At 47.6% G+C, this 23117-nt stretch overlaps 1 protein-coding gene across 2 annotated transcripts; it reads right to left on the reverse strand.

Moving 5' to 3' along the window:
• Positions 1–465: 465 nt before the first annotated feature.
• On the reverse strand, positions 466–23117 carry TIMELESS (timeless circadian regulator). 2 transcript variants are annotated; one of them, XM_008530112.2, is made up of 29 exons: positions 22977–23117; positions 12521–12674; positions 12220–12373; positions 11987–12101; positions 11830–11892; positions 11434–11535; positions 11095–11250; positions 10439–10572; positions 10155–10242; positions 9696–9872; positions 9115–9332; positions 8768–8871; positions 8454–8623; positions 6886–7020; positions 6633–6784; positions 5825–5922; positions 5610–5733; positions 5297–5498; positions 4873–5018; positions 4164–4246; positions 3956–4073; positions 3782–3864; positions 3408–3550; positions 3036–3213; positions 2885–2953; positions 2651–2769; positions 1476–1701; positions 1242–1346; positions 466–1102 (listed from the first exon to the last, which is right to left on the reverse strand). In XM_008530112.2, exons 2-29 carry the CDS (start codon positions 12615–12617, stop codon positions 1029–1031), a joined length of 3633 nt encoding a protein of 1210 aa, XP_008528334.2. In that variant the 5' UTR covers positions 12618–12674; positions 22977–23117; the 3' UTR covers positions 466–1028. The 2 variants fall into 2 exon arrangements, with proteins under 2 accessions (XP_008528334.2, XP_070477761.1); XM_070621660.1 differs by lacking the exon at positions 22977–23117 and adding an exon at positions 13494–13652.

A 23117-nucleotide genomic window follows, 5' to 3' on the forward strand; every position in this document is an offset into this window, starting at 1 on the left:
AGGAAAAAAAATGAAGTCAGAGACTTAAGACAGTCCAAACACATCCTTTACCTCGGGCTCTCCCTGATCTGAATGGCTGTTTTTTGAATCTCACTTTCACTCTCCCTCAGCTGGAAACACAAGGGAGCCGGAAAGCTGATGGTTTCCAAGAAAACGGAGGGACAATATTTATCCATCTCTTTCTTGCCCAGACTTGTCCTCCCCTCTGTCCCATGCTGACAAACTGGCTTTTTTCTCCCTTTGTGGCTCCTGCTGCTTCCTGCTGCATACTCTTGTCACCCTAAAGATTTATCCTAGACAAAGGATCTTGAGGGGCGAATGTTTTTCTGTGTCTTCTATAAGGAAAGCAAGAGAAAAAGGAAGGCTGATGTTCTCTTTTAACCCTAAAAGTTCTTCTTTCAAGAACGTAGCAGGTAGAAGGCTGAGGTATGTAGAGAGACAGCAAGAAAGATCAACACTGGTGACTTGTAATTTTACATGTTTAATTCAACACCACATACATTCCTCATCTGGAGAGTATTGCATCCCAACCCTACCTCAACTGCAGGAATTGGGCTCAATCTGGTGTCTAGGGGGTGATCACAGGAAAGAAAATGAGGATGGGAGCATCTGGTGCCTTTTAAAAATGGTGCAACACCCCCATGCATCATGCCATGAAGCTCCTCATCTGATACTGTGACCCAACTCCATCAGAAAGCCAAAAAGAACAGACCAGTAAGAGGGGTTCAAAGTGCCTTCTATATTTCACTCACTCCTCTCATTTGCTAAGGCATGCGAATAACCCAAAGAAATGGTTCCTAGAAGAAGAGGAGTAAGTCACCAGAGAGCTACTGAAGCAAGAAGTGACTGTAGAGGAGTCCAACACTGTTGCCTGAACTTCCTGGACCCCAAATCCATGGGGAGGCCCAGGACTCTGCGGCTTCTGTCCAGTTAAGAGGATTTTCTGGGTCCTGTGTGAAACCTCCCTACTCTGATTTAAACTCATGACCTAAAAACATGTCTGTCTCTACCCCCAGGCTTCCGGCTCTTCAGTCATTCTCATCTTCATCCTCAATCTGAAACCGTTTCTTCTTTTGGATTCTTGGAGCTCCCAACTCTGGTGCTATGGGAATGACGGGTGGAGAAGAGAGAGAATATCTAAATATGTTAAGCGGGAAGGACGGTGGGAGCCTTTATCTTCAGGATCAACAAGAAGAGTGCTAGAGGTTAGAAGAAATGGCAGGTCCCATCAGGCTCCCTACCTTTGCTCCTGCTCTCCTCTTCTTCCTGTTCCTCATCGCTGTCCAGCAGCTGTCGCTTCTTGGGTGCCACTTTCAGCTGCTCTTTCTCACCAGGAGTCTCTTCCTCTGAAATGACCATAAGAGGCATAAATTAGGGAAACAGGCCCTCAGATTCCTAAAACACTCTATCAGCCCTCTAGATCAACATGGCTGGCACACAGTAAATACTCAATAGATAAGCACTCCTGCCATTACCCTCTGGGGACACCAGGCCTGCTTTCTTTTTTCGGGCTAACAGGAGGGCCCTCAGGGCTTGTGCTCGATGTTCCTTGTGGTGCTCCTCCTCAGCCCCTTGCTCTCCAGGGACTTCAGGTTCTATCCCTGGCTGCAGCTTTTCCTCTTCCTCTGGTTGACTCAAAGAAGCTGCCATCCTCCGGAGCTGGGTGGGACTCAGCTTGGCGGGAATTCGCCAGAAGGTTTCCTACAGGGGCAAAGAAGTTGAAAATGAGAGTAATGGGAAAGGGCTAGCCTCAGGTTCACCAGAGTTTGATATTATTTATTGAATAAATATGAATAAGTTGGTGAATATCCACAAGGGTTGTGAAATCTACTTACTGCTTACTTATCCAACATATATTCCTAATGGCTAGCACAGTGCCTGCTACAGTAAGAGGTTCCTTGTAAATACAGTTGCTAATTAAATAAACGAATGGATCCTGGGGATCTAAAGGTGAATCAGATATGATCTCTGCTCTCAAAGAACTCATAGTCCAATGGGAGAACCACTGTGCTGTAACGCCAGAGGACTGGGGCAATATCAAGGGAATGAACAAGTCCCAGTTGCCAACGTAGTTACTTTTGCTTAGGGGATGAAAGAGTGGTAGGGACTGCTTCTCTGAGGAGGTGACAACTGAACTGACTCCTGAAGACTGGGTGGAGGTTCATCAGGAAGATGGGTGATGTGTGTGCATGGAGCCTTCCAGTAGAGGGACTGGCATGGCCAACTGTTTGGAGGTGTGAAAAGGTCTACTGTGCGGAGGATGGAGAGCAGTCCCAGATGCCTACAGTGTAAGGGCAGTGTGTGCTGGTGTGGCCATGAGGCTGCAAAGGTTGGCCAGGGGCCCGGCATGCCACTCGGAGGCTGTGGACTCTGTCCTACAAACAGTGGGGAACCACCAAGTGCCCTGGACAGGGGAGTGATGTAATCAACACTGTTTTAGAAAGGACACTCAGGGGGCAGTGTGGAAGATGGATGTAGGGGAAGGGGAGACGGGAGAGAGGAGGACCAGCAGGACGTCTGCCGCAGGAGTGTTGGTCAGAGGTGACAGGAAATGAGGACAGAGAGGGCAACTGCAATGAGGAGGAGGAGACGTGTTTTGAAACAGCACCAACATGCCCCAGCTGACACTGTAACTGGTGTTTTTATTTACCTGCCCAGAGGCAGGAGGCCGGACGCCTAGCTTGCGCAATAGCTGCTGAAACTGCTCATTTTCCATTGCTTCTTCATTTTCTTCTGTCAGCGGCACCAATGGAACTGCCTGGGAGCAGCCTAGGACAGGTTTAATAGCCATATGGTGAAGAAAGAGCTGGTCCTTATCCCACAACCAGGTCTCCAGCAGCCTCCAGTGCCCCAGTCCTCCGGAAACTATCATTTTTCCACTCACCATCCTCTTTCCGATCATCTGCTACTCGAATCAGGCAGTTCTGGAGCCACAGGAGCGGAGTGGAAAAGCCTAAGGGAAGGAGGGAAACTTATGATTGTCCCACGTGCCCAACTCTTCCACCTGAGACATCTCCGCCAGCCCACACGCTCACCTTCCTGATGCAGGCTTTGCCCAAGGTTTGCAGTTGAAAGGACGGAGCTTCCCTGGGCTTGTTCTGTTTCTGAGCCCTCCTCTCTCTCTTCATCCTCTTCACTCTCTTCCTCTGGCAGGTTTTCCTCTTCTTCCAGATCTTCCTGGCAAAAATCCTTTAGGGACTTCTCTCCATCAGGCTAAAATTCATTGGGGTGGGAAATAAAAGAGTAGGCAACATGAGGAACTGAGTGGAGTCCTCCAGCTCCTGACCGCCCCACTGGGGGGACCTCATCAGAACAGCCTGAAGCAGGAAGAACGCAGGGTGGCCTGCTTCTAAGGAGGACTTCCAGAGGAGGGGCCCATACTGGCAGAGCCAGGATAAGATTATTACCAAGCTCGAGGGTGCCAACTTCTTCCGGCGCTTCTTGTATAGCTCCCGCCGTTCGGCCACCAGCCCCAGAGCCAGCAGTTTATCCACTATTCGGGCCCGTGAGCGTTTGGCTGTGATATTCTTCATGATATGACCCAGGACATCTATAGAGAAGCAAAGTGTGAATACCCATGAGCAGTGGGGGAAAGGCATTCGTAAAGGAAATCAGAGGTCTTTGGAAAGAGGCCAGCTCAATTCACTCAAAAATGACACCACAAATGTGGTCAGTGGACAGAAGGGATGGGATATGCCTTCCTTGGGAGCAGGAGGTGGGGGGAAAAGAAATGGACAGCTTGGCTCTCATCTCAGATTCCCTGAGCCTCCACCTCACTTACCATCTGAGTCCTGGAACTCCTCAAAGAGCCGCCGCAGCTCCAGCTCCTGATCTTCTGTCCACAGTACGATATGGGTTCCTTTCCTGTTTAGGGAGGTGTCAGTGGAAGAGGGGGCCCAGGGAGTGAACAGAGGGTCCTCCGTCTCGGCTCCCTCCAGAGCATGTGCCTCTCTACCTCTGGAAGTCCTTGACGCTGTCAGCCAGTCCCAGCCGCACCAGATGGTGGACGATGTGCTTGCGTGTCCGAGGGGCAGCATTCAGGTGTGCCAAGATGGCGTCCACCACATCCTGACCTGAGGTGGAGGAGCGGCGAGGCAGTAAAGAGAGGTCCCAGAGCTCAGGCTGCCCTCCTCGTCAACTCTGTTGATCTCAAGGCCTCATACCTTCCACATCCTTATGGGCGAGGTACAGTTCCTGAAGCTGGGCCTCCTCTTCTGGGCTCCACACAGGGGGTCTGCGACTAGATCTAAATGCAGAAAGGGAAAGAGGAGCATGTAGGTTGTTGGCCCAAAAAGAGGAGACCAAAGGCCCTCTCCGGTCAGTTCTAAAAGGAACGAGGATGATGTAGGTACCTCAAAGGAACCGGCTAGGAGAGGCCTAAGGTGTGCTTCCTTCCCCCACTCTCCTTCTACTTAAGAACCCAAAAGTCAGACTAAGAGGTTTTCTAGGTTGGGCCTATGGAACCTGACACTGCAGAGTCTGAGAGTATTACAGAAAAAAGAGAGAAGTATGAAAGGAGAGGAGCTGAGACACTAAGGGAAAGAGGACAAATTTCTATGAATCCATATGGTTTCCCAGCACATTTTGGGACAGGGCACATACAGACTCTCCCTTGGGGGCCCACCCCACTCCCAACTGACCCCCCCGTGAAGGCTGGTGAAAGAGAAAGAAACTAGGGCAGACAGGAGACAGGCTCTAGTCCCAGGTCCTCTTGGGTGACCTTAGGTAAAGCATTTCACCTTTGGGGCTTGTTTTCTCACCCGTGAAAGGGAAAGGAAGGTTAGACTAACTGATCTGCAAGCTCTTGCAGCTTTGACACTCTGTGACTGTCACTCACCCCTATGGCCCGCCCTTCCCCATCATCAAGCTCACCCGCCATCCAGGGAGCCATAGCCCTCAGTCATCTCTCGAACCACAGCTGTGTTCTTCCAGAACAGCAGCTCTACAAAGGCTTTTTGGTTGACTGCAGCCAATGCAAAGAACTTGCCCAGGATGTATTTGGCAAAAGTCACTAGTTCCTGTGGGAGAGGGAGGCTGCTGTGAGGCCGCTGGCTTAAATGTATTCATAAACCTGGCCCCCTACGTATTTCCTCACACCTGTTCCCAGCTGTGCCCTCCTCGCTCAGTCGCTCTTCCATCCTTCCCCATGCAGTCCCCCAATTTGCCTGTCCCCTTCCTCACCGTTCTCTCATCTCTCAGCCCTGACATCACCCAGTGCCGTTCATCTCCTGAAGACTATCCTTTTAGCCCAGGACTCCCCAACACCTGAGGACCCCAGTCCTTGGTGTCTCCTCACTTTGTAGGCCCCAGAGGCAGGGTCACTAAGCAGACGATTGAAGAGGCAGAAGAGTGAGAGCTGGAAGAGCAGGGCTTCCATTTTGAGGTCATGGGCCAGCCGGTGCAGCATCTTGACAACGCAGTGGTTGGTGTGGGCGCTGTTCTGCTGGTAGTTCCGCAGCAGCAGCACATAGGCTCGGATGACGGTTGAGCTTGCAAAGCTGCCCCCAACAGAGAGGGAAGGAGAGGATGTCAGCACAAGAAAGTCGCTGCTCATCCTCACAGCCCCACAACGTACACTCTGGGACCAACTCAGTCCTCACGGCCCGCACCGTTTCAGGTAGTCCAGGAAATTAAATTCTTTCTCTGACACCTGGACCATTTCCAACTCTTCCTCTTCCTCCTCTTCTTCTTCCTCTTCTTCCTCTGCCCCGCGTTCCTCTGGCCCCTGCTGCCCTATAGAAAGAGTGAGGGTTACTCGGTGTCTGGGAGGCTGGTAGCAGAGAAGAGCTGGAAGGACAGAGATGCGAAGGAGATGGAGACTCACGGGGAAGTGGGGCGCAGAGGATTTGTCTCAGCAGCTGGATCTCTTCCTCTGGGGAAATGTCCTGAGAGCCAAATACATCTCCTTCTGGCCACACCTCCCTGGAGCACAGAGAGAAAAAGGCTTTAACCAGAGAAAATGTGAGTTATAATTTGAAGTGGGAAAAGGAATTTAGACATTCCATTTGTCAACTGAAAAGTGAATGCAAACTGTTACCTCAGAGATGAAACAAAGACTCTAGAAAATGTTCCCTCATAAGCCACATTGCAATGAAAATCATACAAGAACAAAATGGAAAAATCTAAATAGACATTTGGCTGAATAAATGTACATAGTTATACAATGGTGTTTTAAATCCATTAACTAGTAAAGAAATACATCTGATGAGAAATGATGCTGACAATATATCAAGAAGTGAAATAACACTATAAGTCAGTATGTGCAATATTTCGTTTTTGTAAAAGGGTGTATATGACATGTCTATATATATAACACAGAGGGGAAAAAAATCTGGACGATAACTCATCAAAAAGTTAATAATGGCTGTCTTTGACTCATAGAATTATCCTTATTTTTCTCTCCAATTAATTGTGCTTTTTGATATTTCTCAAAAATAAAACAAAAACAAACAACAAAACACCAATACACCAATCAAAACTCCCCAGAACTCAGTACACAGTACAGAGCCCCAGCACTCCTGGTGGGACTTCTCTCTCTTGAAGATCAAGAACCCTGAATCACAGTGAAAGCTCCTCCAGCCCCCAAAGGCCTAGAAGCTGGATCCAGGTTGATGGGCGGGCAGGGTTCTTACCGGGCAGACCTAAGGAGGGTCAGGGCCTGTGGGGCTTGGCCACCCAGGAGACAGTCTTGGATCCGCACCATGGCTTCTGCCCGCTGCTCTTCCACTGGCACCTCTGAGGCCGCATCAAAGGGAACCATGGAGTCCAAACTGAGCTCAGGATCCTAGAGAGGGATTAAGGCTATGGGAACAGAGAGGAGGGAAACCCAGACAGCCTACCCAGAGCACTACCCTCGAGAAACATAGGGTTTCTGCAACTACCTACCTGGGCACAGCATTGTAGCTGCTCAGCCAGGGATGGCCACACAGCCTCCAGTTCCTCTGGGCTAGAGGGGACATTACCAGAAGCAACGGGCTGGTCTAGGACCTTCTTTTTCTTCTTTCTCTTCTTTCGTTTGTTCTATAGAGAAAGAACTGTTAGGATAGCAGGAGAGCTAAGGAGGCCTTTCTCCTACCAATGTCTTCTCTATTAATTAATTAATTAGATGTCTGAGTTAATTAAACAGTCACAGAGTGACCACGATGTGCCACTCCCAAGCAATGAGGAAACAACAGTGAACAGCATATCTCCTTGCCATTGAGGAGCTTGTTGTCTAGTGGGGGAGACAGGTAAGTAGACAGGTAAATTACAGCAGGGCCAAGATCTAGAATATAGCTAAGCATAAAATGCCACGGCAAAACATAGGAACAGCACTTAACTCATTTCTTGGGGTCAGAGATTTCCCCAAAGCAGTGATATCTTAAGCAGAAGTCTATAGAATGAACACATTTGCTACAAGGTGAAGAAATTCTACAGGAAAATGCAAAGCACTATGTAAATGTAACCTATAATTTTCCTCCTGAAAAGCAGGAGAATGAGAATTAACACCCCAACCTTGCTCCCCCAGGTCACAGCTGGGAACCAGCCTTTGGTATGGGCAATTGTCTGGATGCCCTCAGCTTCATGCTCTATTCAAGGAACTTTTAATTAAACACACTGAAGGTTAGGGGCATGAGCTTCGGAGTCAACCAGATCTGGATTTAAGTATTGACACTAGCCACTTACTAGGAAGACCTTGGACACGTTGGTAACCACTCTGTGCGTCTGCCCAAGTACTGCTGTGAGGATTACATGAAAACCTTAGCACAGCGCCTGATACATAGTAAATACTCAATAAATGACAGCACCTTTTATTTCTGATAATAGAGCCCTGAGTGTAAAAATATCTTTTAGCAAAGTCTCATTGGTACTACTGCCCCTTCCAAGTCTAGTTCTGACCCAATTTAAGCTGTAGCAAATAGGATTATAGGAAAATTTTAAAAAAGCAGAATCCCTGGGTCTTCAGGATACAAATTCCTTGCGATTTTCTTCTTGTCCTAGACTTTATTATTTCATTTCAGGCTCATAGTACAATCCCACCTTTAGGGATCTGGAGACTGACATGTGCAGCTTGAGCTAGTCTAACGTAACTAATACAGGACAAGATCCCAGACTGTCTGACTTTTAATCTAAGGCTCTTTCCATCTCACTACAATGCTTCTAAAGTACCAGGAAATATCACAGCATAATTGCTCAACTCTAAAGTCATGAATCCCCAGAGTTTATGTGCTTAGCACATAGGTGTGCAATAAATGTTTCCTGAATAACGTAAGGTATTTATGGCAGATCTCGCATTAATCTAATGGGAGAAGGAAACAACAGAAGACTCACACTGGCAACACTGACAAACCTCGTGCCCTCTAGTTCAGAGAAGTTCTAACAGATCAGCTTAAGCTGCAGACACTGTGAGGCGAGAGTCCCCTAAACTTCCCCCTGCCCTCACAACGCTTTCCACACCCTGGGGCACCCAGTACCTGCACTACCAGGTTCCCACGGTTCCGAGAGAACCGCTCCAACATCTTGAGGAAGAGATGGGTGGTCTCCACCAGGTCACGAAGGAAAGAGCGGGGCTGCCACCTCTCATCAAACTTTCGGAAGAGCGCCAGGAACAGTTCTCGGTACTCCATCACATAGAATATGTTGTCTGGGAATGAGGAGTAGAAAGGAATGGAAGAACTGGTCTGGAAGGTTTGGGAAAAGGAGAGATGGATGGAGTAGGGACTGGGAAGAGGGAGACTCTGGTCAAGGGATGGGGAAAGCCAGGATCAGAGAGCAGGCCAGGGCTCACTCTTGATGATGCGGCTACTCTCCCTCACAGCCTCATCTGGGGACATGTCCATCTCATTCACTGTGGCCAGCAGCTCCTGATAGGCCTTCAGGGCCAGGTGCATCCTGAGAGATGAGGGAAAGGGGTAAAATGGAGGACAACTTAGGAGACTGGCTCATAGAAACAGTACCACCCCTACCCACCCCAAAACAGTGCCATCAAAAACAGAATGACCCAGGGAGTCCTTGCTCCCTAGCCTGACCACTGTAACCCTGAAACAGAAAAGAAAATACCACCCAGAATGCAGGCCTTCAGATTCCCCGCCTGGCCAAGATGCCCACTTTGACCCCAATTCTCATCCCACTCACCGGCGTGCCCAGGAGGCAGCTTCCTTGCGGTCAGTCAGCATCATCTCATAGTAGTTGGTGAGGTTCTGCTCAATGAAGTGGAAGGTACGGACACTGAGGGTCTCAGAAACCAGGCCTGGCCGGAAGGAGGCCGCTCGGTTGAAAGCCATGAAGAAAGCCAAGGCCCACATGTAGTAGGTCTCATCGTGCTGCTGAGCCTTCTCCCGAAGCAGGTGATCCTAATGTCCAGGAAAAAAAGACCATGACCCCAGGGCTTTCAACTTTCTCCTGTCCTGTGATGATGGGGTAGACCCTGGACAATCTATAACAACATTCTAGGACCCATAATTTCCAACCTTCTCTTGTTCTCCCCACGTCTCTTCACATTTCTTTCCCCTTCCTCTAGGGCAATTTGGCTAGAGCCTTTTTTAACTGTGTGAATAACCCACTCCCTCCTGACATCTTCACCATCTCTCAGGGGTGGCCTACACACCTCCAACCTACTAGTCCACACTCCAGCCTCCCATAGGCTCCTCCCAGGGTGCCCTCTCACCCACTGCTCTCCCCATCACCTCTCTCTTCCCTCCTTCCTAGGCTCTCACCTTCACCGAGCCCATGAGCCGGTTATAACAGTTCTCCAGGAACTCAGAGCAGAAGTCTCTGAGGAAGAGTCTCACGTTGAGGGCGGAGCGGCGCTGAATGGACAGCTCCCGGGCAGCCTGGCGACGTTTAGGCACCCTTCGGGGCTGCTTTCCCAAATCTGAACTGTAGTTTTGGAGCTGGGGGTGTGGGTTGGAGGATTAGAATTACTCCCAACCACCACCCTCCCCGTGCAGCTCTTTCCGCACCCCTGGTGCTACACTGTTCTCAGAAGAAACTCTTAGAAGGTTCTCTCCCTCTGGAACTGAATGAAGATATAGTGAAGACAACGCCAGAGGCTCTATTTCTCCTACCGTCTCCAACTTTCTAAGTCCCAAAACAGACGCTTTACCCCCGGAGATGCTTACCCTTCTCCGGCCCCCAACTCTACAATGTTCCCACCCCGATGGGAGCACACTCACATTGTGGAGACCTTTGTGAAAGATGAGGTCCCTCTCCCCAATGGATTTCAACCCCTGGACAATGTAGGAGCCCCCAAATCGTGAATGCCTGCAGCAAAAAAAAAGGTCCAGGGTGATTCCTCAATTCTCTGGAAGCTTTATCCCTGTTCTCTTTCATCAGCACGCAAGAGTGTGTTGTAACTGCAAAATGCTCTCCGGTCACCACTGTCTTAGAATTTGCCCCAAGCCCTCAGAATTCCAGTGATGGAATGGGAACACGGGTAGAGCAGCACCCTGCCACTCACCTATTGCCTCGCTGAAGGGCTCGAGTCTTCTTTTCTGCCATCTCTCGCTGGCGCAACGCCTCCAGTTCTGCCACATCTGTGTTCCGCTCCTGAGCCAAGCGTCCCTGTCCTACTCCTGCCAGCTGCTCAGGGTTCTAGATTCAGAACAAAGAGGGAAGAGTCAGAAGGACAGTCATTCCTTATTCTGAGTTCATTCTGTTTTTGTTTTTTTGGGGGCAAGGAAGATTGGCCCTGAGCTAACATCTGTTGCCAATCTTCCTCTTTTTTCTTTTTTCCCCAAAGCCCCAGTACATAGTTGTATATCTTAGTTGTAGGTCATTCTAGTTCTTCTATGTGGGACGCCGCCACAGCACGGCCCAATGAGCAGTGTGTAGGTCTGTGCCCAGGATCCAAATTGGCGAACCCCGAGCCACCAAAGCAGAGCACGCGAATCCAATCACTCCACCACAGGGCAGGCCCCCTGAGTTCACTCTTACTGAGGATGGAAAGAGTGAACGAAATAGGACTGTTGATGGGACCCCACACTCAAGACACGGCTACTTTACCTGTTACCCACCTCTCCCCACATAAGTCAGCCACTATTACAAGAGCAATTCTGGCCCCATAGCAGAAAACTACATGGATGAGGGGATCGGGGCAACAGGGCAGGGTCTCACCTGGTCACGAAACATAAGGGAGACAATCTCTAGCACATGCAGGCTCCACTGCTGCTCAGCAGACGAGCTGGCCAGGAAGAGGAGCAGGTCATCCAGGCCACTGAGGTGAATGGCCCAGAGAAGCTGGTCATGGACACTGGCGTCATCATCAATCCTCTGAGCAGTGTGAGGTGAGGGGAGAAGAGGAGGTCAGTCAGCTCCACTGCCCTGCCTTGAGGTTCTCCAACTCATTCCTTGACCAAGGCTCCTCCCCCCAGACTTGTAAGAGGACAGAAAAGCAAAAAAGGGCAGCTCAGCCTAACCAAGCAAAGGAACTCAGACAACTCAAGACCCTCTCACCTTCTCCTGATCAAGGTCAGCTGGGACATGGAGAATATTTCTGATAAGCAGCAGGATCCGCTCAATCAGCAAGTTGTCCTCCTCCTGCCGTTCTTCCCAGCCCTAGTCAGAAGAAGGAGAGTTAGAGGAAGAGACTCCCTGTGGAAGGCAGGCGGCATCTCCTCTGGCTGGAGGACAGAGGCACAGACAAGGGTTAGGATTAAAAAGAAAGGAAAGAAAGAGTTCCAGCAGTCCTGAGGCAGCCAGAGACAATGGACCAGACTACGTATCCACTAGGACTGGGACCATATCTAAAAACTCAGTGTGTCCCGACAACGCCCAGCCCAGGGCTCTGCCCAGAGGAGGAGGAAGGCACTAAGGGTCCCGTGGGATCCTGTGAGGTGGGGACTCACTCACCAGCTGCAGCAGCTTATACAAGGTTTCACTGAGGACTCCAAAAGCCTTCTCACTGGCAAAGGCCTACAAAGTAGGGGAATGGACCTGAAGTAGCATCCACCCTCTCCTTCCCTACTACCTCCAAATTCTGCCCCAGGGACTCTGAAGGAAAACTCACCTCTTTGTAGGCCTGCAAGTAAGAAAGCACCTGCAGAAAATGGTGCCGAAAGCTAGGCTCCTTGGGCACACTGCCAAAACAGAGCAAGGCTGGTTGTGTCAAGTTCACCATCAGCCTGGGAGACAGTAAAGGAGGGAGAAGTTGTTACGTTTCCTCACCAGGCACAAACACCAAAATCTTCAGCTCAAACAATGGCTGGCACAGGGTAAAGGTTAAAAGGCTGGGGAATTGACCTGATCACAGCATCAAAGAGAGGCTGGTCCTGGCGGTGCTGGACAAGGATGGGAAGAAGGTCACTCTGCAGGATCTGCGCTGCCCCCAGCTGCTGCCGCACATCTCGCGTCTCATCCTCATGCCTCAAGTAGCGGATCAAATCCTTCACACTCTCTTCAGGGACAGAGTAAACACTTACAGAGAACCCTGGAAGATGCTCCAACCAGGCCCACATGCTTGTCATACCCATGGCTTGAGAAATTCAACAGACCTCCTCAACTCAAGCGAGTTTTTAACCTGTTTCCTCAAAAAGGTACTCACCTAAGCAATCTGGTTCCTTGTGGTAAGTGTCTCCTTCCAAGTACCCAAGGGCACTACATGTGGCTAGAAGTTCACAATTCATCATGTACAAGTCCATACATCAGTGGGCCAGCCAAGAGAGGGAGAAGCTAGGTGGAGACGGAAATGACGCGGCCTGCAGACAGGGAAAGATAACATGTGCAGGGTCCTCTTCAGCAAAGGGAGAGGGGAACAGGACTGGGCCCTAATGCTCAGGGTATTCTGAACAACACCCTCGAATGCCTCACTTTTGTCACAATCAAAAGTTCTGTTCCCAGGCCCAGCGAAAGATTTAAGGTTTCTACCTGATCAAAACCAAAGAGGCTCCAAGCCTAAGAATTAAGAACCTGCCCCATCTCTAACTTGGGTCTGAAGCTGCAGAAACAGTCTGTTTCAGAGTCAAGATAACCTAGTAGGAAGCAAGGTTGGTTAGAGAAAGGCATCAACCCTGAGACTTTCGCACTCAGAGAGTTCTGCAGCCTTTTGGAGGCAGCAGAGAATGAGCTCCCCTCTCCTTAAAACTGCCAGACCCAGGCCCCGCCTCACACACTGTCACAGCTCTTATGTGCCACAGGAATTAAGAAAACCCAGCTCTGAGCATCAGTGGTTCCACCTAGGATCTGACAAAGCCTAGGGCCCTGAGGCTTCTGAGGCTCTAAGGATGCGGAGAGAAAGTTCCTTCTCTCTCCTCCCCAAAGTTACTCTTAAATTTGGGTAATCTTAGTAGAAGCCAGCATCTAACAGAATGGGCGAGAAAAAGCAGTAAACAGGACCTAGTTACACTCCCTGTCACTCTCCCCGGAGGAACCATCTTCCTTATTCTGAAGCATGCTCCTTTTTATTAAGATCCCTGAACCGTCATCAGATAAGCAAGTAGGCACAGATCCAGAATCCTGGATGTCTCAGAACCTGACACTAATAACACAGACACACACAAACACATTACATTCATTACCCTGCTCCTGTGGAAAATCGGGAATATCCATGAATCTCGTCCCCTTAGCACATTCAGCCACACTGCTCTCAGCCCTTGGCAGCTTCCTCTAAAAAGACCTTTCCCTGTTCCACCCCTACCTCTAGCCCCCGACTCCACCCCTGTTCCCCGACAAGAAATGGGCAGTGTCCACAGAACTACGCTTTAATGCCTGATGTTATCTTCCTGCATTTATGTAACTGGTCTACTTCTCGAGGCTGCCTATCCCTCTACCCTCGCCCAGTGCTAATCCGCTGTCTGACCAACAGGAGTGTGCCGGCAAAACACTGATTGAATGACCAAGAAGACTTCCCCTTGCTGCCCTCTCTCAGGGTACCTGCAGACCCCGAGCCCTGGGCTCCCGAGAGGTAGGTGCTGTGTGTGAGATCTCTGACTCTCCTCAAGGATAAATCCAGCTTTTTCACACATACATAGACACACAGGCGCGCACACGCGCGCACACACACACACACACACACACAGATTTAAGCGCTTCCCTGTCGGCTCTCTCCAAGTGGCAGCCTAGGAAGCTGACAAAAACAGACAGCAGAGCTGTCTATAAAGATGCGGAGTCAGCATGTCCTCCTCAAAACCAGACACAGCATGACATTCTGGCACTAAAAGGTGTGAAATGATCTTCTTCTAACAGCAGTGACAAAGCCACATCTGGAAGGCTCCCATACAGATAACCTCATATAGTCCTCCCAGCTGCCCTTTCCCATATCTTGCCTCCTCCATCGTGGACCAATTCTGACTAAAGATTCAATATTTGTAAAACTGGCCCCAGCAGAGTACTCAAACCTCTGCTTTCAACATATCGCTTTACTTGAAAGGAAAAAATAACAGGTGGTAACAGCTACCTGCTACCTGGTTACCAAAGGAAGATGGGGAGGGGCAAGGAGATGGGCAAGGAGCCGTCCTTGCAGACGTGAGAAGGGAGATTATGTAAGAGACCTAGGACTTCAGGTTCTAATCTCCTGCAATTTTGACCAAACCAGAGAGCAACAGGCAAAAGAGGGGAAGAAGTGGGTCAGATGATTTACTTTGTAAAGCTCCCAGGCCAGGGGTCATGAGGCAAGCTGGCAGTCTTGGGCCTATTCATTAGAACAGGAATAAAAGAGTTTCTGCTCTCTCTGGTGGAAACACACTATTTAAAAAAATCAGCCAGGGACAGAAAACTTACAGTTCATCTCTTTTCTTTCAGTTAACTAGAAGCTACTCACCTAGTCTGTCTGGCCTCACCTTCCTCTCCTAGACCACTGATAATCTGATTACTTGTTTTACATCGACATCATACATACCCATCCAACCCACCACTTCTTCTTAGATCCATGGCTTGGCTGCCTCCTCTGGCTATCTAGTCTCACCACCCAGGAAGATTAGAGTCCCAAGACATAGAGCCCCCTCACGCTCTCCAAACCTTTGCTCAGTTTATTCCCTCCTTCTGGAAGGTCCACCCTCCCTTAACTCCAAAAGTTTTAAGCCTATCTGACTTTCAAGATCCAGCTCAAGTGCCACTCCTCCATGAAGCTTTCCCAAACAGCCCACAGCAGGACAGGATCTGACTGAACGTATCACTCCATATGTACTTCCTCTTCCTGAACTGAACCACTTTTTTACAGTATAATTATCCAGAATACATCTTTTCTCTTCTACTAAATGTTGTCTTATGCATTTCTGAATGCACTGAATTTCCTTCATATGGGAGAGATTCAGTAAAAACTGTTAAATGCAACTTGGTGCAACAGAAAGAACAGTACAATGGTCAGAGGGTGGGGTCAGAGTCCTGGCTTCATTGTCTACCCATCTGTCCTTCACAAAGTCAGACCTGGCTTCCTCATCTGAAAGATAAGGGAAAGGATACTGTGGCAGCCATACAGGAGCCCGCTCTATACAGAAACTGATATATAATAATATACACCTGAAATTACACAGTGTTATAAACCAAGATGATCTCAATAAAATAATTGAAAAAAAAAGAGAGAAAGAGAGTGCCATTCAGCTGCAAAGAATGCAGTTAGCTGACAGTACCTCCAGGAGCCACCTCAGCCCTGCTCTTCTCGGGCAGCTCCCCAGCGAATGACTAAGCACAGGGGCCTAGGGCCTAGCCATTTCTGTCCAACAAGGTCTCCTCTACCAGGCAGTCCTTGCATCAGAATTTCCCACTGGGTTGGCTGAGACTCTCAGACCTGCCTTGTGGTCTGAGGCTCTCCTTGCCCCCAATCCTGCTGCCCCCTTAATCTACCACAGGCACACTACTCAATAAGCGTCTTGTACCCCTAACTCCATCTCAGTGTCCGCTTCTTGGCAGACCTGAACAGACAGATAGCTACGCCACCTCCCTTATACGGTTATTGTATTGTGAGAATCCAATTAAGTTACATGAAAGCACATTGTAAACAGTGATAGATAATAAAAATTGAAGTAAAAGTCAGTGGTTCCCATGCTTTATGATTTCATGTACCAGTATATGTCCCCCCAAACTAGGGAAACCATCTTATCTTGACTGGTAAAGATATAAAAAATAGGGATATTAAAAATAAAACACTTTTCTAAAACCCCACTAACATCTATTAACACTGTTGTTTCATAAAAGAAACAGTTTAACACTAAAAAAAGGTATATATGATAGAATCTCAGCTATGTCCTTTCCTTTAAGGTGCGTAAACAAGTCTTTATGGAAAACTGCGTACACTGTCCTTATTTTTCTCATTTCACTTCAGACAGATAAAAATATCATTATTTTAAATAGTATTGTTCCTCTGACTGGCACTTAGGAATCATTCACTTATCTACTATTCATATAATAAAAGTCATAAACCAACCCAACAGAAGGAAGGTCCCATGAGGTCAAGGTTTCACTGTATTCTGTTTTTTCCGCATTCCTCACTGCCTAGAATAGGGCTTGGCATACAGTGTGCATGTAGTACATATTTGCTGAATGAATTAATTTTGAAACAACAGATTATCCCAGGTCACACCCTTTGAACCAATGAGCCCCTTTTGAGGACTCCAACCCAAAAAAATAATAGAAAAAAGAAAGGAAATCATTTGTACAAAAATAAAATTAACACGCTTCTTAGTGCGCTCTGGTTTATAAAAGGCTTTCACAGCATTATTATACTCTGAGTCTCACAATGGTCCCAAGCGACAGGTACTGTACAATCATCTTCATTTTACAGATGAAGAAACAGAGGCTCAGAGAGAATAGACACCCCAATAAGATGTTTATAGACGAGTTATCTTTAATGGTAAAGGCTTGGAGATGACCCAGATATCCCAAACCTGGGGAACAGCTAGGAAAACTTTGTAATATTAATAAACAATATATCGTACAAAAACTAACTATGCAAACAAAAATTCAAAGCCTATATTTAAAAAGGGCACATAAAGTAGAAAGTCCACAATAACAACCACATAAAAATATGAATGCTCTGAAGCAGATGAGGGACCTCGGAAATTAACAGTAAAGATACATCTTGTGTTTAAAAATAAAGGTATTTTTAATTCTTTTGGTGAAATGGTACGTTTCAATAAAAACAGCAAAGGTAGCCACTGCTGTACTCCCAGGGTTTCCCTCCTATCTGCTTTCTCAGCCCAAAGGTCTCCTTGCTGACGCTCCTTTGGAAATAATGGGGGGCAGGTGGGCCGCCAGACTGTGAGCGACTGTCGTTCCCCACTTCTACCCACAGAGACGCAGAAACCTTGTCTCTTCTCTCAAAGCTTAGTCTCCTTTGGTCCCCTTCCCTACCCCTTCATCTTTGTGATTTTCGTCTCCCACAGTAAATGAGTTTTGAAACACCCCAAACTCTCGTATTTCTGTGAAAATCAAAGGTTTATCCTGCTGCACACACAGAAGTGGGGTCTCACTATGGTTATTTCCACCAACAAGGGGAAAGGAGAAACCACATGTGCTATTTCCAGACAATGGGACAGAACAGATATACACAAGCCTATAATTTCTCTTTGTTCCAGTCAGAGCACTTTATTCCACTTTCTGAGTTTTCTACTTTGAAAGTAATTCTCCCCATGTTGCCTCTTTCACCCACAACAGAGGCCAAATAGGAAAACCAACCATTCTGGCTTGCCAAAGAAGCAACAGAAAAGAAAGAAATTCTTTTTTTTTTCCACATTGATAAACTCCTGCATAGGTTTTCTGGGGAGTTTTGTTTGTTTTGTTTTTAAATATAGACTGGTGGAATGTAGTGGTTCCCAAACTTCTGGATTTCATGGACAGGTCTTTAATTTTTTTTTTAATTTAGAGAGACTAACATAAGGTTGCCAACTTCAAATTTTGTAACTTAAAGCAAAAAGCCACACAACCTCATATATTGCTGTGGGAATGTAAAATGGTGCAGCTGGTGTGGAAAATAGTTGGGCAGTTCCTCAAAATGTTAAACAGAGAGTTACCACATGACCCAGCAATTCCACTCTTAGGGATATATCTGAGAGAAATGAAATGTACATCCACACAAAATCTTGCACACAAATATTCACAACAGCATTATTTATAATAACTAAAACGTGGAAAAACCCCAATGTCCATCAACCGATGAATGGATAAACAAAAAGTGTTATATCTATACAAGAGAACATTGTTTTACGATAAAAAGGAATGGAGTACTGAAACATGCTACAACATGGATGAACCTTGAAAACATTACTTTCCGTGAAAGAAGCCAGAGACAAAAGGTCACATGTTGTATCATGCCATTTATATGAAACAAAGCAAATCTGGACATTTAGAAGGGACGTTAGGGGGCCGGCCCAGTGGCATAGTGGTTAAGTTTGCCCACTCCGCTTCAGTGGCCAGGGGTTCTCTAGGACTGCTGGTCAAGCCACACTGTGGTGGCATCCCACATGAAATAGAGGAAGATTGGCAAAGATGTTAGCTCAGGGCCAATCTTCCTCAGAAAAAAAAAAGGGATGTTAGTTACTTTTTCCACTCAACTAAGTACCAAGCAGTTGAGATGAGGCAATATTCATCTGAAATTAATAATGTAGGCCTCAAAATGCAAGAACCAAAGGAAAACAAAGGATAAAATATTTAATATACTTGCAATTCAAAATAGAAAATTAACTCACTTCTTCAAAACAAAATAAAGCCAAACAAAAAAACTCCGCCCCAAACCAACTCTGCTCCAAGAACCAACTTTGAGAATCACCAGAATGAAAAGAATGACATTTGGCATTTGAATTCCAGTTCTGTCCAGTACTAACTGGGTGATCTTGAGTACGTGGCTTAACCTAGACCTCAGTGTCTCTATCAGTATACTGAGAAGAAACAAATGGAGAGGTTTAAATGAGGTCAAGGAAATCAGTGCTACTCAGAGTGTGGTCTGTGGATAATTGCTGGTCCACAAACTGTGACCAGTCTGCATGAAGACAAGTACAGAAGCAGAGTATTTAGAACATCTGGCAGCGATTTGATAGAGTTGTTGTTTGTTGACTCTTATAGTAAAAAAGCCCATATTCTATATGTCTTTTTTTCCCCCACATTATTTTTCCAGTAATAGCTCTAGTATTTTACAAAAGTACTGTATATGTCAATTGTATCTCAATAAAGCTGGAGGGGAAAAAGAAAGAAAAGTACTGATCTGCAACAGCTTGGGGAATAAAACTCTACCTGGTCCTTCACCAATTCAGTTTGAGAAGCACTGATATCAAGCACTTTACTGAGCATAAAGTAAGAACTCTCAAAATTCTAGTTTCCTCCCCATCTCCTGGACTCTACAGTGGGTCACTAAATGCTTATGAAGAGCCTCCCAGGCAAAGGTAGTGGTGCGAGGTGCAGTGGCCGTGCTAAAGAAACTGAGGAATGTGGCTGCAGAAATAAAACCCACTAATATAGAGAAGAAACTGTAAAAGTGAAAACAAGCTCTAATTAAGTGATACTGAAAAAAATTCTGAAAAACTAGGGCTCTTTTCAGGTTAAAGTGGCCAAGGAGGTTTTGTCAGAGGAAGTGTGATTAGAACTGGGCCTTTGAAGGCCACACAGGCTTCAGGCAGCTGCGAGGAGACAAGGAGACGGGGCTTTTAGGCAGAGAAATGCCAGAGCAAGAGCTAAGAGGGAGTCACTATTAACAGATGGGTCTATCTGGAAAGCAATGGAAAGGGGCTCTTTATGGGAAAACCCTGTCTTTGTCTACCAATTCAAGGCTTTAGAACATAAACCAGGGAGTCACTGAAGATTTCTGGTCTGAAAAACAAAATGATCAAACTAACTGGGGTCGCACAAGCAGCATCACATATCCTATTATTGTATCTCTACATATCACTCCCTGTGAGGTCTGAGTCTTTTTTTCCTTTCACTGCACTCACCCTGCAAAAGATCCCAACCTCAGATCAACGCAACCATCTGCTTCTAGACTCTTGGATTCAAATCTAGCCTCAGATTTGCTGGAGAAAACCAAACAACTCTGCGTAATGATAGACAACAAATGTGTAGTCTGCAACCTGAGCAGGGCCCTCAGCCCGGCCCAGCAAATCTTTTCGATGTTCCTGGTCCACTCCCATTTCCGTTTCCCAAGGAACAGCTGCTTCTAACTTCCACTGATATCCTCAAGCCCCCTTACTCCACTGCTTCCCACACCTCTCAGCTGGCGTCTCTGCCCCTCCCTCTCAGGAACAATCGAGGTCATCAGACATGAACTCGCTCAGCTCCCTGCACCCAAGCCTAAAACATACATATTTCAAAGGCCCACTCTGACTTCTTGGCTTCTAATCTAAGCCCTTCTTTTGTGACTGACTGATCACTTCCATCTCTCAGTTGGGTACTCCCCATTTCTCATTTGTTTCCAATTTTCTCTTTATACTGGCTCCATTCCTATATGTTGTTAGTTGCTCAAAGCTCTTCCATCTTAGGGGGTGGGAAAGCCCAACATAAAACAAACCTTTCCTTGACTCCATATTGGCTGCTCTTCTCCTCCTTAAGTGCTGATGTGCCATAGGCCTGAGTCTTTAGTCCTCTTCCTGTCGCACTCCACACAGCCTCCTTGGGCAAACTCATGCACTCGCATGTCTTCAACTACCATCTCTGAGCCATTAGCCAGCAAATCTGTATCGCTCACCCGTTTGAGCTCTCATGGTGCCGATCCCACACGTTACACTAACGAACAGCATTCTCCATCTGCATCTCAAAGATACCTCACACTCAACATGTCCAAAACAGAACTTCTTCCCAGGTTTGTCTCCACTTCCGTTTTGGACCTCTCAGGGACTGACACTGTCTACTCAGTTATTCTTATAAGAAACCTAAATACTCTGAGACACTGACTCAGACGAATTCTTCTTTCTTAAACTCTCCTATCTGGCCCCTGCCCACCCCCATTGCTACTGCCTTAGTTCAGGTCCTGAGTATCTCTTGCTTAGATGACTTGACTGCTTCCTAACCTCTATCCCTGCCTCCAGTTTTGTTCTCTTAAATCTATCCACAATACGGTTACCAGATTTGGCCATATAACCACCCTGCTTAAAATCCTTCAGTGGATACACAAGAAACTTCATAGTGATTGTCTTTGGGGAGAACATGGGGGCCTAAGGTAGGAGAAATATTTATCTTTCACTTCAGTACTATTGAATTGTTTACTATTAGCATGCACTACTATACAAAACTAAAGTTTCAGTGGCCCCCCAGTGCCTACAACACAAAGGCCCTCATGATTGGCCTGCTGCTTACCTTTTAAGCTTCTCTCTCAAGACACTCCTCTGTCTGGAATGCCCTTCTCTCATCCTCCTAGAGCCTGTCCCCTAATCTTTTAAGACTATTCAAATGACACTTCCTCCTGATTTCTCTATACAGAAGCAACCTTTGTGTCTCTCTCTCCTTTGTGTCTACTTTGTGCCATAAACAGACTTCCATCATGGCATTTACAGCTCGTGTTGTATATAATATTTAAACAGATTGTTGACAATGTCTGTCTCCCTCCATTAGCCTCAGATTCCCTGAGGCAGGAATTGTTTCTTATTCACCTTTGAATTTTCAGAGTCTACTGACTGAGTCAGAATTTACAGGGGGTGGGGCTTACATAAGAGTGTTTTGAAAATGCTCCACAGGTGATTCTAACTCAATCCCCTGATGACAACTGCACTGAAATATAAACTCCTTGAGACTGGGAATCATCGTGACCAGAACAATGTAGGTGCTCAATAAACGCTTTCTAAACTGAAGGTGGACAAGTCTCAAAGTTGACGGAGGAGAGGTTGGGACTGGAGATTTGGAGGCATCAGGACATAAGATGGTGTGTGAAGTTGTGGAAGGACTTAAGCTTCCTCAAGAAGGTTGGGAGTTAGAGGAGTTAGGAAGCCAGGGCAGTCTTCTTTGTCACCCTGTTACTGCAGAGGATTCATTCACACGTGTTTTTCCTTCCAGACTAGGAGTTCCTTTGGAGCAGAAACTCTGTTCTATTCATCTCTGTCCACCTGGCACTGAGCACAGTGCACAGTACATGTTAGGAGCTCAGTGACCTTTTACCGAGTTGTCTGAGCGCCACTGATAACACAGGGAGGTAAACACTTCAGGGACGTAAAGAAGAAAGCGACTACTTTGGCCTGGAAGGGCTGGAAACAGAGATTTTCAGAGGGACGATTGAGGTTGGTCCTGAAAGAGAAGTTCATTTGGCAAAGAACTGGCCAGAACTTCAAGCAGAGGGAACCGCAGGAGCGTAGGTGCCCAGGCACGAAAGAGCACAATGCAGATCTGGGGCCGGGAGTCAAGTGCTTGAGACAGGAAACATGAGGGACCTTTAGAAATTGAGGCTGAGAGGGTCAGGGCCAGACTGTGAACGGCCATGGACGCCCACCTAAGGCTTTAAGCGTGACTGCGGGTGGCCAAAGAGGAGTTTTAAATTGAATCTGAAACGCCCAGATTGACTATTTCTAAAGGTAACTAGCGGCAGCACGCAGGGCCGAGTAAAGAATTGAGAGCCTCAAGGGAAGGAGCGTGATTAATGGCTAATGGTCCAGCTAATACACCCAAGCAGAGGCTGTATCCTCCTTAAGTCTTACACCCGAGAGAAAGGAAGAGGATGAGAATGAGAAATCCATTCTGTAAAAACCCAAGATTTAAGTCAAGCAAGCTGCGAATTCCGACTCCCGCTGACCACGAAAGGGCACACCTGTTTTTTCAGGTCTCAACTGGATGGGGAGTTGCCAGGTGGAAATGCCCGGAAACTTTCCGTGCTACATTAGGGGTTCCGAACCCCTTCCCGTCACAGCGCCACCCCGCGCGAGGACCAGGCCGCGCACACTGCCGCCGGGAGGAGGGAGCACCCCGCGGGAGTGAGGAACCCTGGCACCCACCCCAGACGCAGGGTCGGCCACTGCGCGTGCGCACCTAAAGAGCGCGCCCCGCCCCCTGCCTTCAAACCGGGTGGCGGGAAAGGGGACTCAGTGCCTCCCAAGAACGCCCCTGCAGCTTCGAAGGGACGTTGCCCGATTAGAGCCCTGTCGCCCACACTCACTCACCGGCTCCCCGCCGGCCCTCAGGATCCCCGCGGAGGCACCGGCCTCAGGCGCGGGGCCGCAGCCTTTCCCGCCACCCGGCTCAGCCGGACCAGTCCCGGCCTGCGTGGGGAGCGGGGCGGGGCGAGCCGGGCTGGTCCATGT

The sequence above is a fragment of the Equus przewalskii genome, chromosome 5 (assembly GCF_037783145.1).
Source record: "Equus przewalskii isolate Varuska chromosome 5, EquPr2, whole genome shotgun sequence".
Taxonomy (NCBI): Eukaryota; Metazoa; Chordata; class Mammalia; order Perissodactyla; family Equidae; genus Equus; species Equus przewalskii.

Bases quoted from the DNA above. Each gene is read 5' to 3' on its own strand.
- TIMELESS (XM_008530112.2), bottom strand. From the start codon at position 12,617: ATGGACTTGTACATGATGAATTGTGAACTTCTAGCCACATGTAGTGCC. The intron at 11,251-11,433 runs GTGAGAGGGTCT...CACACTGCTCAG, and splicing joins CTGACCTTGATCAGGAGAAG to AGGATTGATGATGACGCCAG. The intron at 1,103-1,241 runs GTAGGGAGCCTG...TCATTCCCATAG, and splicing joins AGAGGAGAGCAGGAGCAAAG to CACCAGAGTTGGGAGCTCCA.